Raw genomic sequence first — 15,605 nt, forward strand, 5'->3', positions numbered from 1 at the left:
TTTAAAACTCAGGTGAATAGGATCGACCTGAAAACTCGAATCGAGTTTTTTCTCCAAAAATAACTTGAATGTCAGGAAGACTGCAAACAACAAATTGATCCCTGGGCATCTTCCATGACTCAAACAGCAATCCGGCAGGTTTTAGGTGGCGAATAGTCGAATTAGAGTTCTTAAAGGGCCAGTGTAGATAAATCTCGAAAATTGAATTTGAATTTTTAAAAAGCTTGAATCTAATTTTAGTCGAATTTGACAGTTTTGGCCATAAAAAACTGTCAGCAGGCACAAACTAAGAAACTGTAAAACAGGAGTCTCCTGCCGCAAAGGGGACAAGCTACAGCTCCCCCCCTGCAGCTTAACTCACCAAATTGTATCCCAATCGCCATTGGCAGTGCAAAAGACCCTAAAGCTGTGACACAAAGGGGCATATTTATCAAGGGTTGAATTTGAAAAACTTCAAAAACCAAGGTTTTTCTTGGCCAAATAGGTCAGTTTTTGATCGGATAGGTCCGTATTCGGCTGAATCGTATGAATCGAAGTTATAGTGCATTCAATCAAATTCGTATCTAAGTTTTTCCCAAAAAAAGCTTGGATTTTTCAAAGTCCACCAATTGACTCCAAATAGGTTCTAGAAGGTCCCTAATAGACTAAAACAGCAATTCGGCAGGTTTTGGATGGCGAATGGTCGAAGCTGAATTTTTAAAGAGACAATACACGACAAATTTCTTTATTCGAATCTTTAAAGTTTTTTTCAAATTCAAATCGAATTTGGACTATTCCCCTAGTCGAGGTTCAACAAAATAGCTCAAAATTCGATTTTTTTTTTTTTACTTCGAAAATTCACCTCGACCTCCACCTCGATAAATCTGGCCTAAAGTCATGAGAGAAAAATTGATTAGCTATAAACATACCATTTTTTATAAACATCAGTACAACACATATTAATTGGGGCGGATGGGAGGAAAACTGTTCTTCCTAGGCTTTATCATGCCCAACTGATGTGGCCAGCTTTGCTGTCTGGTAATCACTCCTAAGCCCGCCCCCACTGGTGACCAATGGGTTAGAGCAGCCATTTACACCTGGGTTTCTCCCAGCATCCATAGTCCACCTTCATCCACTTGGGGATTGGTGTTGGTGTTAGTTTTCCAGCTTTCAAATGGGGTCACTGAAAAAAACAACTGAAAAAAATAAAAAACAAATGCTCTGTAAGGCTACAAACTTATTATTATTATTATTATTATTATTATTAAGACTTTTTATTACTCATCTTTCTGTTCAGGTCCTTTCCTTTTCATAATCCAGTTTCTTATTCAAATCCGTGCAAGGTTGCTAGGGTAATTTGGACCCTAGCAACCAGATTACAAATTGCAAACTGGAGAGCTGCTGAATAAAAAGCTAAAAAACTCAAAAAAACACAAATGATAAAAAATGAAAACCAATTGCAAATTGTCTCAGAATGTCACTCTCTACATCATACTAAAAGTGAACTCAAATGTGAACAACACCTTTAACCATTTTGTTTTCTTTTTTTCCTAAGCTTACCCCCTCCATTTATTTCCCTGCATCCAAGTGTGGCATGGCACAAATGGATGTGTCACCTTTACTCAAGTAAAGAGATAGGGCTTACACTTGTTAAAGGAAAACTATACCCCCAAACAATGTAGGTCTCTATAAAAAGATATTGCATAAAACAGCTCATATGTAAAACCCTGCTTCACGTAAATAAACGTAAAATAATAATATACTTTTCTAGTAGTTTGTGCCATTGGGTAATCATAATTCATAAATATAAAATTGCCATTTAAAAAAATAAGGGCCGCCCCGTGGGATCGTCGATTCACTGTGCACAAAAACAAACCATACTTGTTCGGTCACATGAGCCAATTAACAGACAGTTGTGTCTTTTGCTTCCATACTTCTTCCTGTTACAGTTAGAGCTGCAGTATTTCTGGTCAGGTGATCTCTGAGGCAGCACACAGACCATCACGAAATGGGGGTTCAAGGCAAGAGATGTAAAAGGGCAATATTTACTTAAATATATATATATATCTGTTTGGTAAGATTATTTAATATGTCACTTAATTTGATATGAACTATCTGTTGCTTAAGTGTTCATTTGGGGGGTATAGTTTTTCCTTTAAAGGACATGTAAATCCCCTACAAAAATGAAATCAGTGAACGACCTCTTTGAAATCTTAAGATACCTGCCACTCTGGTTGTTAAAAGGTTAACAGTAAGGCTGCAGCGTCCCCTGTTATCCAGAATGCTCGGGACCTCGGGTTTTCTGGATATCGGATCTTTCTGTAATTTGGATCTTCATACCTTAAGTCTACTAAAAAATCATTTAAGTATTAAATAAATCCAGTAGGCTGGTTTTGCCTCCAATAAGGATTAATTATACTGTAATTGTACATAATTGTATATGGCGGTAGGTAAGTTCCAGCAGGTTCAAGCTCCAAAAGATCCCTGTACCTACCTAACTGTGCCAGGCAATGAGCACCCGTATTGCCCTGAACTTGCGCATTGGGCACAATTTTACATCCTTCGTGCTCTTGCACTTTTGTTCGGGGTATTAGTAAAGTAAGGGAGTTAAATATGGAAAATTGAGAGTTGTGTAAATGCCAAGTTCAATTTAATCAAGAGTAATAAGTATTGTTCAAATAGTGATAGGCGAATTTATTCGCAAATGTGCCGTTTCAAAGTTTTTTCGGAGATGGTTCCGATAAACGGACGCCCATTGACTTTAATGGGCGACGGCATCCACTTTGATGCCAGCACCCATTTTGATGCCGGCTAATTGTTGCAGGCGTCAAAATCGCCTTTTCGTGAATTTTTCTCCAGTTTCCCGAATTTTGCTGGAAATTTGCGAAATTCGTGGCAAAACGGGATAAATTCGCCCATCACTATAAAATAAATTTACTGGCAAAAGTGAGAAAAAAATAATCTCTGGGTCTCATCTGGTGTACATTAATTAATGTAGCTTGAAGCGGTTAAACCGATGGTGACCAACCATCCAGAATTTAATTCTTATTCAAGTACATTCCATGAAGCAGAGACTGAATGTTCCTGCGAGGAAAGAGTTCTCAAATAAAACAAGAAAAAGTAATGAACGTACTTCCTTCATACAAATATAGCAAATGATCCATTTAAAGGAACAGATTGCAGAGATGACCCATGGTGTACAGAATTCCTTTCTTTTGACTTCAATGCATTTTTTTTGCCGTTTTGGGATTTTTATCTTAATTCAAATCTGTGAATTGTTGAGGTTGTTCTTAAAGGAGTGGTTCACTTTTACATTTAGGATGTTATATAATGGCTAATTCTAAGCAACTTTTCAATTGGCCTTCATTTTTTTTTTTTTTTTTTTAGTTTTTAAATTATTTGCCTTCTTCTTCTGACTCTTTCCAGCTTTCAAATGGTGGTCGCTGACCCCATCTGAAAAACAAATGCTCTATAACGGTAAAAATGTTTTGTTAATGCTACTTTTTATTACTTAACTTAATATTCAGGCTTCTCCTATTCATATTCCAGTCTTTTATTCAAATCAATGCATGGTTGCTAGGGTAAGTCGAGAGCTGCTGTATAAAAAGCTAAATAACTCAAAGACCACAAATAATAAAAAATGAAAACCAATTGCAAATTGTCTCAGAATATCACTCTTTACATCATACTAAAAGGTGAGCAACCACTTTAATTTTAAAAAAAAAAACTTGAATTGTAAAAATCACTTAAATTTTGCTAGGACAACTCTCATAGACTTTTTCATAAACTCCCCAGTTTTTAGTTGCTGATTTTGTGATCAAGTTTTTTTTGCTCTTAATAAATCTTGAACATTCAAATATAATATAAATATAAACAGGAACTTACTGCACCAGTAAACAAATGATTTATGCTTTCAAAGTTGGCCACAACGGGTCACCGTCTTGTAACTTTCTTAAACATCTTTGCTAGACCAAGACTGTGCACATGCTTAGTGAGGTCTGGGCTGCTTAGGGATCATCATAAATGATCAAAACAGCACAAGTCAAATAATATCTGCCAGAAGACGATACAGCAAGACTGATTAATAATCAGAATATTCAGACTGCACTGGGTCCTGTGTTGTCATGTAATCTAATGTGGATTTTATAGTTTTTGTATTGTTTAATAGAAACTTTCTCCAACTCTGCAGAACCAGTGGCTGCAGCAAAATAATCCTCCAAATAGAATCCCAGTTTATCTGTTTAAATCTGGCTCCATGATCTTTGTCCCTGCAGCTGGAGTTGGAAACAGTAAAGGGGTTGTAAAGGCAAAAATAAAATCCAATACAAATCTTTACACATTCGCCGACAGATCTACAGGGAAACAAACAAAGCTGCTTGAGTTCTGCATGGCTGGGAAGTAAGGTGGGGGCTCCCCCTGCTGTTCATAAGTATGATTGTTTCCTTGCAGAGCAGTTAGGGACCGTCTGACAATTACTATCCACAGCAGTAAATGAAGTGAGAATTTCAGGTTTCTTATAAAAACGGTACACATTTTTTAATTAAAGTATATTGGAGATTTCTTTTTCATTAAAGAAAGTAAAATTGGGATTTTATTTTTTTGCCTTTACATGCCCTGAGTTTTAGAAAACTCAGATTGTGAAAAAAACCTTTTCATTTGAAAGTTATCTCCCCCCTCCCTAGTGTGAGCTCAACAGATAATCATGAATATCCATTGTTAGGTCACAAGATGACTCATATGACCATTTTGGGTTATCCCATAGCTCAGGTTATCTTGATTGATGTGACATATGTAGGACATTCTGTAGGTTTTAGGGAAGGCATGTCGATAGGTTTTAGTCCAACAAGAAGCCCATCACTGCACGCCTCACCCTACTGACTTATACACATGTATGCACAAATACTGTAAACACGCTTACTGATCTACTAAAGCCTCCCTGTTTTAATGTAATTTGTTTTTTCATTGATATCATTTAATATACAATGAAGGAAATAGGAAGCGTTTATGTAGGTCTATTAAACCATTTCAACCAACTGGCTGTAACATTTTGTAGCCCCTTGCAGTCAAAAAGTAAGCAAATATACAGTAAGATTGGTAGTTATTGGCTACATTTTAATGTAATGTTATGGCTTCCTACAGTTTTTGCTTTAAGTGGCAAAGGTTCTTTACGTTTTAACTTTTTTTGTGCCCTGCAGGTCTTGGAGGAGCTCTGGGTTATCTGACTGGTGCTATGGACTGGGGTTCAACTTTCCTTGGAAGGATAATGGGATCCGAATTCCAGGTCATGTTCTTCTTTGCTTCCGCAGTCTTTCTGATTTTGCTTGTGGTGCATTTGTGCAGCATTCCTGAAATCCCCATTGCAGACGAGAAGCAGGAATCACAGATGCTACTGAAACATGACCATCTGGGGGCTTACGGGTCAATCGATAAAACCCAAAATGGCATTTTAAAAACAAAGACCACAAGATCATTATCTCAGGTGGAAGAAAATGACTCCAGTGACCGAGAAGAACAGGTGAGTAGCTTGTTGTTTCTTTTGGTTTATTACGATTTCCTACAAAGGCAATAAATGTATTTCAGAGAGAACTTAGTGTTTGAATACTGGAGGGCAGCAGGGTCGCTAACCCTGTGAAATGATTACAAATATAAACCGTGGTTTTGGTATATTGCATAATAGATCACTGCGGAGAATCCTTATAGTTTTCTCAGAGCTAAACTCGAAGGGAGATTTTGTAGGATGGTGTCGGATCGACAAAACACAAGTCACATTAGTCAATATATAATGGGACTGATAGAAAAATCTGTGTAAACGACATGGACTTTCTATCCAGTGCAACACGACTGTGCGGATGGGAATGCAGTATGCCGTGCCTTCATCCGACGAGATAAAATCTGATGGCGTCTTACCGCTGATTTTTTCCCCCCCAATTTTTCCCACTGACTGTCGGATGTAGATGCACGAAAAAACGACACCATCTGACTTTACATTCTAGCTATCGGGATAAGATTTCATGACATCCTACAAATCTTGTGGTATTACATTGTGTTCAGATAAAATCTGACCCACAAAATCTGATCAAAATCCCCCATGTAGTTTTACCCTTAGTCCCCTAAAGGAGAAGGAAAGCTACAGAAGCAGATTATTTTCATTTGATTAGCCACAATATTGCAATCTATAAAACTATATTTATTCTGTAGTATGCTTTACCATACCTGAGTAAACGGCTCTAGAAGCTCTTTCTGTTTGTTTAGGATAACAGCTGCCATATTAGCTTGGTGTGACATCACTTCCTGCCTGACTCTCCCTGCTCACTCATAACACTGGGCTCAGATTACAGCAGGGAGGGGAGGGGGAGAGGGAGAGAGTAGCAAACTGAGCATGCTCAAGCCCACAGCCCTGGAGGTTTAAGCTGAAACCAGGAAGTCTGATACAGAAGCCCATGAGTACACAATAGAAGGAAAGAAATGTGGTGATTCTTTTGACAGAGGACTCGGAGCAGTATTACTTGATTTTAGCCTTTCCTTCTCCTTTAACGACTAGTTTATTGCTCATGTGTTTGATGTTCATCACTGGCCAGAGGCTAACAGTGGACCTGGATGATCAGCATTCTTTCAGCCACTAACAATGTGGTGTTTGGGTTTCTTTGCTGCAGTAGATTAGAAGGGATGGTAACCCAGTAGATGGGACCCCTGACTCAGATCAGTAACAGAGTCACAAACCAGCAGTTCATCACTCCAGCATTGTAACCTACAGCAACCATTCAGCTATTAGCTCCTATGGAATGATAGCAGTAAGACTAGTCAAAGCAAAATAATGATTGACGTGAGACTGCCTACTATTTTTATAAGTACAGGTATGGGATCCGTTATCCGGAAACCCTTTAACAAATTCTATATACCCATATTGTTATTCATACTACGAGGTACATATCCACAGTATTTCCCATATATCTATATATATATATATATATAATCCATGTAAATTGGATCCTCAAAACTACTAGAAAATCATGTAAACATTAAATAAACCCAATAGGCTGGTTTTGCTTCCAATAAGGATTAATTATGTCTAAGTTGGGATCAAGTACAAGCTACTGTTTTATTATTACAGAGGAAAAGGAAATCATTTTTAAAAATTTGGATTATTTGATTATAATGGAGTTCACGAGTGATGTACTAAAAAGACTTTGGAGTGCGGGACCTCTATAAGATTTATACACTTAAAATTGACCCATATAGATATATATGTATATGTGTGTATGTATGTGTGTGTATATATATATATATATATATATATATATATATATATATATATATATATATATATATATATATATATATATATACTACTACAAGAAGGTCCGCTCTCTCAGGACTTATAAAAATCTTAATATTTATTATAAATGACTAACGTTTCGGCTAGGTCCCTAGCCGAAACGTTAGTCATTTATAATAAATATTATGATTTGTATAATTCCTGAGAGTGCGGACCTTCTTGTAGTAGTTATGGATAATTTATTGGCACTCCACCCAGGCAACCCTTGTGTGTGTGTGTGTGTGTGTGTGTGTGTGTGTGTGTGTGTGTGTGTATATATATATATACAAAGTCAATTGTGGTGAGCGCACTCTTACCGGATTTTTTTAGATGATGGGTGCGTTGGTCAAGTTTTTTGCATATGTAGTAAAGAATGGACCCGCACTCCAATGTTCTTAGTGAAAAAAATGATGTGTTTTATTCACAATGCATAGGATATGCATTGTGAATAAAACACATCATTTTTTCACTAAGAACATTGGAGTGCGGGTCCATTCTTTACTATATATATATATATATATATATATATATATACACATACATACATACATATATATATATATATATATATATATATATATATATATATATATATATATATATATATATATATATACATATATACATACATACATACATACATACATACATACATACATACATACATACATACATAACAAGGGAAAGTTGTGCTCACCACTAATTTTTAAAAACCATTAAGCGGGGTGCAATGAGGCTGTGACCACAAAATACATATAGTCAAATACAAGAGTCCTCTGCACTCAACCCATTATCAATATATTTAAGACAGAGACATTTTGTGCATACTGCTACTGAAAAATGCCTTACCCTTTAAACAAAACAGGGATTGTTTGTCCATATATTGCAATATATTTAAACTGGCCAACTACGTCAAAGTCATCCCATATCTGGCCCGTCCTACGCTTAATTTTGATCTGATTCATTAAGAATTCTATTGCTTCATTATACATTTTACAAAGGGACTAAGTTTTACCTGCAACTCACTTGCTGCTTTCAAAGTAAAACTCCCAAACTTGGCTGCCCTTTTATTAGACACCAGTGGGATCACCTGACTATAGCTGGGAAGGGTGGGAGCTACAACATGGAGCTGGTCACTGCTCCTGTATAACTATAACAAACAAGGGACATAGTTGGCCAGCTTAAATATATTGCAATATATGGACAAACAATCCCTGTTTTGTTTAAAGGGTAAGGACTTTTTCAGTAGCAGTATGCACAAAATGTCTCTGTCTTAAATATATTGATAATGGGTAGAGTGCAGAGGACTCTTGTATGTGTTTGTGTTTATATATATATATATATATATATATATATATATATATATATATATATATATATATATATATATTGTATGTATATATATATATATATATATATATATATATATATATATATATATAACAAACAAGGGAAAGTTGTGCTCACCACTAGTTTTTAAAATCATTAGGCGGGGGTGCAATGAGGGTGTGACCACAAAATACATATAGACAAATACAAGATTCCTCTGCACTCAACCCATTATCAATATATTTAAGACAGAGACATATAGACAAATACATATAGACAAATACAAGATTACATATAGACAAATACAAGATTCCTCTGCACTCAACCCATTATCAATATATTTAAGACAGAGACATTTTGTGCATACTGCTACTGAAAAATGCCTTACCCTTTAAACAACACAGGGATTGTTTGTCCATATATTGCAATATATTTAAGCTGGCCAACTACGTCAAAGTCATCCCATATCTGGCCAGTCCTATGCTCAAAAACTAGTGGTGAGCACAACTTTCCCTTGTTTGTTATAGTTCTACAAGAGCAGTGACCAGCTCCATGTTGTAGCTCCCACCCCCTCCAACTATAGTCAGGTGATCCCACTGGTGTCTAATAAAAGGGCAGCCAAGTTTGGGAGTTTTACTTTGAAAGCAGCAAGTAAGTTGCAGGTAAAACGCATTCGTCCCTTTTATAAAATGTATAATGAAACCATAGAATTCTTAATGAATCAAATGAAAATTGAGCATAGGACTGGCCAGATATGGGATGACTTTGACGTAGTTGGCCAGCTTAAATATATTGCAATATATGGACAAACAATCCCTGTTTTGTTTAAAGGGTAAGGCATTTTTCAGTAGCAGTATGCACAAAATGTCTCTGTCTTAAATATATTGATAATGGGTTGAGTGCAGAGAAATCTTGTATTTGTCTATATATATATATATATATATATATATATATATATATATATATATATATATATATATATATATATATATATATATATATATATATATATATATATATATATATATATATATATATATATATATATATACACACACAAAATCCCTCCAATGACGGCACTCCAGAATCAGTCACGCTTGAGTCAGTAGATAACGATCATAAAGGTTTATTATGACGAAGCTTTATATACCCTGACGAAGATACCTGTGTGGTATCGAAACGTTGGTCCACCCTAATAAACCTTTATGATCGTTATCTACTGACTCAAGTGTGACTGATTCTGGAGTGCCGTCATTGGAGGGATTTTGTATGTGTTTACAGACTGGCACCCGGCCCTTGCAGCATTCATGGTCGTGCGTTCCTGCTCGTTCAGGTATATATATATATATATATATATATATATATATATATATATATATATATATATAACTCAATGAATGGACCCGCACTCGTTCATATTCAATGAAATAAATGTGTCTTTATTCACAGGGTCATTTCCAACGTTTCGGTCCTCTCTGGGACCTTTTTCCTTGAAAAAGGTCCCAGAGAGGACCGAAACGTTGGAAATGACCGTCTGAATAAAGACACATTTATTTCACTGAATATGAACGAGTGCGGGTCCATTCATTGAATTGTACTATCAAACATTGACCAACGCACCACCATCGATTGAATTATATCCGGGAGGAGTGCGTTCACTGTACTGACTGAATATATATATATATATATATATATATATATATATATATATATATATATATATATATATATATATATATATATATATATATATATAGTGTGTCATGTTTGCTGTGTGGCAGAGCTGATGGCAGAGAGCGCAAGCACCAGTGACCAAGTGACGTAATGAAGCCAGGGGTGGTAATGAAAAAAAAAAAGGCTATCGGCTACAGGGAAATGGAGGTGATATATGGCGAATGGCTACATGAAAATAAAGTGACAAATGGCAAGTCCTGCTCTTCAATATGTTCTCTGTACCTGGATTGCAGGCAATATACTTTTTGGCATGTTACAGCCGAGTGGCCCACCTGGCCGGTCTCACAGTAAGTTGTAACTGGTGGGTTACTCTTTTTATCCACACTCACTAAGGGCTACTATCCCCGACTTTCGTTCATTCACTTATCACAAGGCCGGTTTGTCTATGATTACTTGTTATTCTGATGAATGGGATTCACTGGGAGATTGGCACTGATAATGTAGGTGACTTGCTCACACCCACCACCTACGTCAGTCAAGTTTTGACGCTTTCTTTTTGTTTGATGTGGATAAATATGTTTGTTTGTATATAACCTGCACAATTCTGAATCTCTCACCTCATGCTATTTACTTACACAGCCCTTCTATCTGAAGTCTAGGTAGCCCTCTGCTCTTCCAGTGATGGTTAATGGAACTCTACTAATCCGTCCTCTGCCTTCATAAACAAGAAAGCGTTTTAGTAGGTTGGAATGCCCACTAGGTTTTCAGTCCATCAAGTGGACATTTCTATTAATAGGTATAACCAACATGTAAACACCATAATTATTATAAATGTGATAAGATGCCTGGAAGCTTCCACTAAGTTAGCCCAGTATATGAAATGCTAACATTGTGTCACACAACCTTTTACATTTTCTAATTATGAACCTTGCTGGAGGCTTGGCACAAAGTAAGATTTCATTTGTTCATTTTACAGATTAAAACACGTTAATAAGAAACATTAAGAAGGTCTTTATGGTTAAGAAAAGTCTTAGGCGTATACCAATTATTAAATTCAAATATTTTCAAGACTACATATCATAATATAATTATTCTGAAAAAAAATATATATATATTTTTTTTAAATTATCTAGCACTTGCGTTTACTGCTTGTGTTTTTATCAGTGAATATATTGCACTCCTTTTTAATGTCTGTTTGCCATGGTTTCCCAGCTGAACCTTATGCTAGTGCTGGTATAATCTTTTAAATTACTGCTTTACGGTCAAGAAAGGCCTTTTTAATCCTTGCAAGATTTATAGTTACATAGTTAATTTGGGTTGAGAAAAAGAGACAATAGTCCATCAAGCTCAACCCCTCCAAATGACCAAAAGTCACTCTTGTAGTTATAAGTAGAATCTGCCAACACAACATGGCAGGGAATTCCCCAACCTCACTGTGTCCATCATGGAGAACCATTTTCTCTGCTTCAAGTGAAGGTTCTGTTCCTTGTTCTAAAGGGGGACTTGTTCTTTTTTTGTGGGAAAAAATAACGATTCATATTAATAATATCTTCTCTGATTTTGAGGCCACTCCTACTTCCATGGTTATCAGGTGTCACTTTACAACACTTCAACTATCTGTACTGTGTGGATTAGTTGGAGCCCTTTTTATGCACTTTTTTTTTTTAATAAAATAGTGGGCAATGGAAAGTTCTCATTGAGCTGGTGGAGTGATCCATCTCAAAACATAATTGACCCAGTTCCTCTAGTGCAGTTCATGAAAAGCATCCCGGAATGAACTTGATTGTTCACTGTTACAGAGAGCCGCTATCACAAAGCACGGGAAAGTAATGTCGGCATCGAACCGATACTTTATTCATTGGGAACAATGAGGACATCTTTGCTGTTTCAGTTCTTGATTATACGTTTCTGTGGCTGGCTTTGCTGAAAGCACACAAGTGTAGAAAATGCAATTGCAGGCTATTTTATTAAAAAAAAGAAAATCTCAGGGTGATAGTAAAAAATGATACCCCTAAAAAAAAAAGGCGCTGTTGGAACTTTTACAATGGAAACTGTTTGATCAACTACAGTACATACCACTAATATATCTGTAATCCTTGCTTTAATTTGCATGCAATTTACTGTTAATTGTTAGGACTTCTGTACATGTGTTGTCATTTGTCATCTGAATTCTTATTTTTAATTCAAGATTAACACAATTTACAACTACTAGTTTACACTGGCCCAATTATTGGTTAATCTTTACAAACTAAAGGTGACCATAGACGCACAGATAATATTGTACGACACAAATTTTCGTACGATATTCGGTACGTGTATGGTGGGAAAAGAGCCGACCGATATCGGCAGAAGACGTCGGCTTGTTGATCGGGTGCCTTTGAAGGCACCCAAACATCGCCATTATTAGTGCTAAATCATTAATCGGTAGAATTCTATGGTTTCTACATGTATATCTGACGATTCAGCTCTACATGTGTGTATTGAAACTAAAGATCTTTCTTGGAAAGAAATTGTTACATCTGTGGCCACCTTAATAGTCAGGGTCAGACTGGGGGGCCCGGGGCCCACTAGGGCTGCTTTCCAGGGCCCCGCTCTGCCCACACCCCCTGCTGCGCCGCTGCACCATTGCCGCGATGTGCATGTGCACAATGTTTTACACCAAGCGCCGGCAAAAGCGAAGTTGCGGCAGGAAGAGTCCTGCAAATCCGGGTGCAGATCCAGGCCGGCGGGGCTCACAAGAGCTGGGGGCCCACCAGGTTTTTTACGGTGTTCCGTCAGCCCAGTCCGACCCTGCTAGCAGTCCACCCCCATTATCTAGGCCAGTGGTTCCCAAATGGACTTGAACAGTGACAGAAGGATGCTCAGCCTGAAGGCCTTTTATGATGAGAATTGGAGAGAAGGGAATGGTTCTCTCCTAGACACATGGCAGCCGAGTCTAAAGGTCATTTATAGTAAGATCTTGTGTAAATGTTCTTGGAGCTATGGCTATGACATTTTCCTATATCTGTAACCATCTGATTAGCCAACAGGGGCCTTGGTCAAAGGTTTGAACTTCAAGTAGGGCCCTGAGCAAAGGTTGCACGTTTAAGGGGGACCTGGACAAAGGTTGTAAAAGAGTAAATTCGCCAGGCACAAATAGCGGTGAATTTCCGCATTTAGTCACCAAGGAATAAATTCACAAAAAGTTTGCCGGCGAAAAATCCGGCACATAAAATTTTTTTTAGCTCGTGTCAGAATAGTCGAATACATAAAAAATGCACGCGCTTCAATATTATACAGACACCGCTGACTTTTAATGCATTTGGACCAAATAGGCACGTGTATAAAAATTGTTGCGGGCGTCAAATTGACGTGCGTTCATTGACGCGGGCGCCCATTGACGTCAATTCATTCGCAAATTTTTTGCCATTTCATGAATTTCGCGGTAAGCGGGACACATTTGCCCATCACACTAGTTGGACCTTCAAGATGGGCCTTGAACTGAAAAGGTTTGACAGTCACTGCTCTAGGCCATATTCAGAAGTGAAAAGCCAAAGGCAGGTCCAAAAGAATACCATGAACTTGATGCTATGTCTATACCATAAAGACAAAACATGATTGCATTGTTTCCATGATTTATTTAAATAAAAATAGTAAAAAAAAAAAAAAAATGACCACCTAAAACCTTCTGAGAACCACAGAAGTTAAATGTGAAGTGTAACTTTAGCGTTCAGATTGATTCGTTTGATTTTCCCTTTCATCACAATTTTTTTTTTTTTGTTTGCTATAGCAACTTGTTTTCATGACTAAATGGGATTAAAAGAAATGTGCAAAAAAAATTCTCGATTGCCGGGAAAAAATGCTGTTGTGTCAACGTGCAATTATTAATGATTCTGCCTCTACTTTTTTTTTTGTAGTAGTAGTAGTATTTCAACATTGTAGATGTACTGTATGTGATAACCTGGAAACCCATTATCCAGAAAGCTATGAATTAGAGAAAAGCCATCTCCCGTACACTCCATTTTAATCAAATAATTCTAGCTGGATTTAAATGTGTTTTCTGTTTGCTTTAACACTCTAAGGGCTCTTACACATGAGCGTTTTTACCTGCGCTCCCCTGTGTTCCGTTTTTTGGCGTTCAGCCGCAGGGGAGCGCAGGAATAGACGCATTTCATTATTTCAAATGGGGCTGTACTCACACAGGCGCATGTAGGCGCCGAACGCAGGTTGAGACGCAACATGCTGCATTTTTCCTGTGTTCGGCGCCTACACGCGCCTGTGTGAGTAGAGCCCCTTTTGAAATAATGAAATGCGTCTATTCCTGCGCTCCCCTGCAGCTGAACGCCGAAAAATGGAACGCAGGGGAGCGCAGGTAAAAACGCTCATGTGTAAGAGCCCTAAAGGCTATATATATATAACGGCCTGAAGACGGCTCGAGTAGAGGAACTGAAACGTTGAAATAAACTTTTTTTTTGTATTTATTTGAAGTCCTTGGAGTGCGGTTTGTGATTATTGATAATATATATATATATATATATATATATATATATATATATATATATATATATATATATATATATATATATACATACATACATACATACATACATATATATATATATATATATATATATATATATATATATATATATATATATATACATACATACATACATACATACATACATACATACATACATACATACATACATACATTAAACAAAAAGAGAGATCAGCACTCGCAGGTCTTAGAAAAATAAAAAATGATTTATTGAAGAGTTATGGACTGACGTTTCGGCTCCACCAGAGCCTTTCTCAAAGTAGCATAACAAACAGTGAAAGTTGTTTAAATACACTTACTGGCAGGAAGAACACAGCAATGATCACATGTGTGCATATTAAACGACTCATTAAATCAACACGCTGATGTTGCAGTCTATAATACTGAAAGAGTTAAAATTTAAAATGGACCCATGTCAACCCTAAGCAAAAAATACTATGGGGTATATTTATCAAAGACTGAAGTTAATAGTGAAGTTCCGCCACTGGAGTGAAATTCCGCCACTCTCCATTCATTTCTATGGGATTTTTATAGGCGTATTTATCAAAGGGTGAACTTTCCCTTTCACCCATTGATAAATACGCCTTTCAAAATCCCATAGAAATGAAGCTGCGGAATTTCACTCTAGTGGCGTGATAAATTTGATAAATTTTGATAAAGTTACCCCTATATGTATCCAAGTTACAGGTAAGAGCAAGTACGAATAAAAACAAGAACAATATGTAACATTATCATCACTAATCATTGGTAACTTTGTATCCTTTTCGT

General features: G+C 36.8%; 1 protein-coding gene across 1 annotated transcript in view; it reads left to right on the forward strand.

Annotated features, from left to right (window-relative positions):
* The window catches only part of slc45a2.L (solute carrier family 45 member 2 L homeolog), a 93,526-nt gene that overhangs the window by 29,799 nt on the left and 48,122 nt on the right, over positions 1 to 15,605 (forward strand). The window contains 1 exon segment of the mRNA NM_001095910.1: positions 5,175 to 5,494. Within this exon segment, the coding sequence (NP_001089379.1) occupies positions 5,175 to 5,494 (320 nt within the window).

Source organism: Xenopus laevis, chromosome 1L (genome assembly GCF_017654675.1).
Source record: "Xenopus laevis strain J_2021 chromosome 1L, Xenopus_laevis_v10.1, whole genome shotgun sequence".
NCBI lineage: Eukaryota > Metazoa > Chordata > Amphibia > Anura > Pipidae > Xenopus > Xenopus laevis.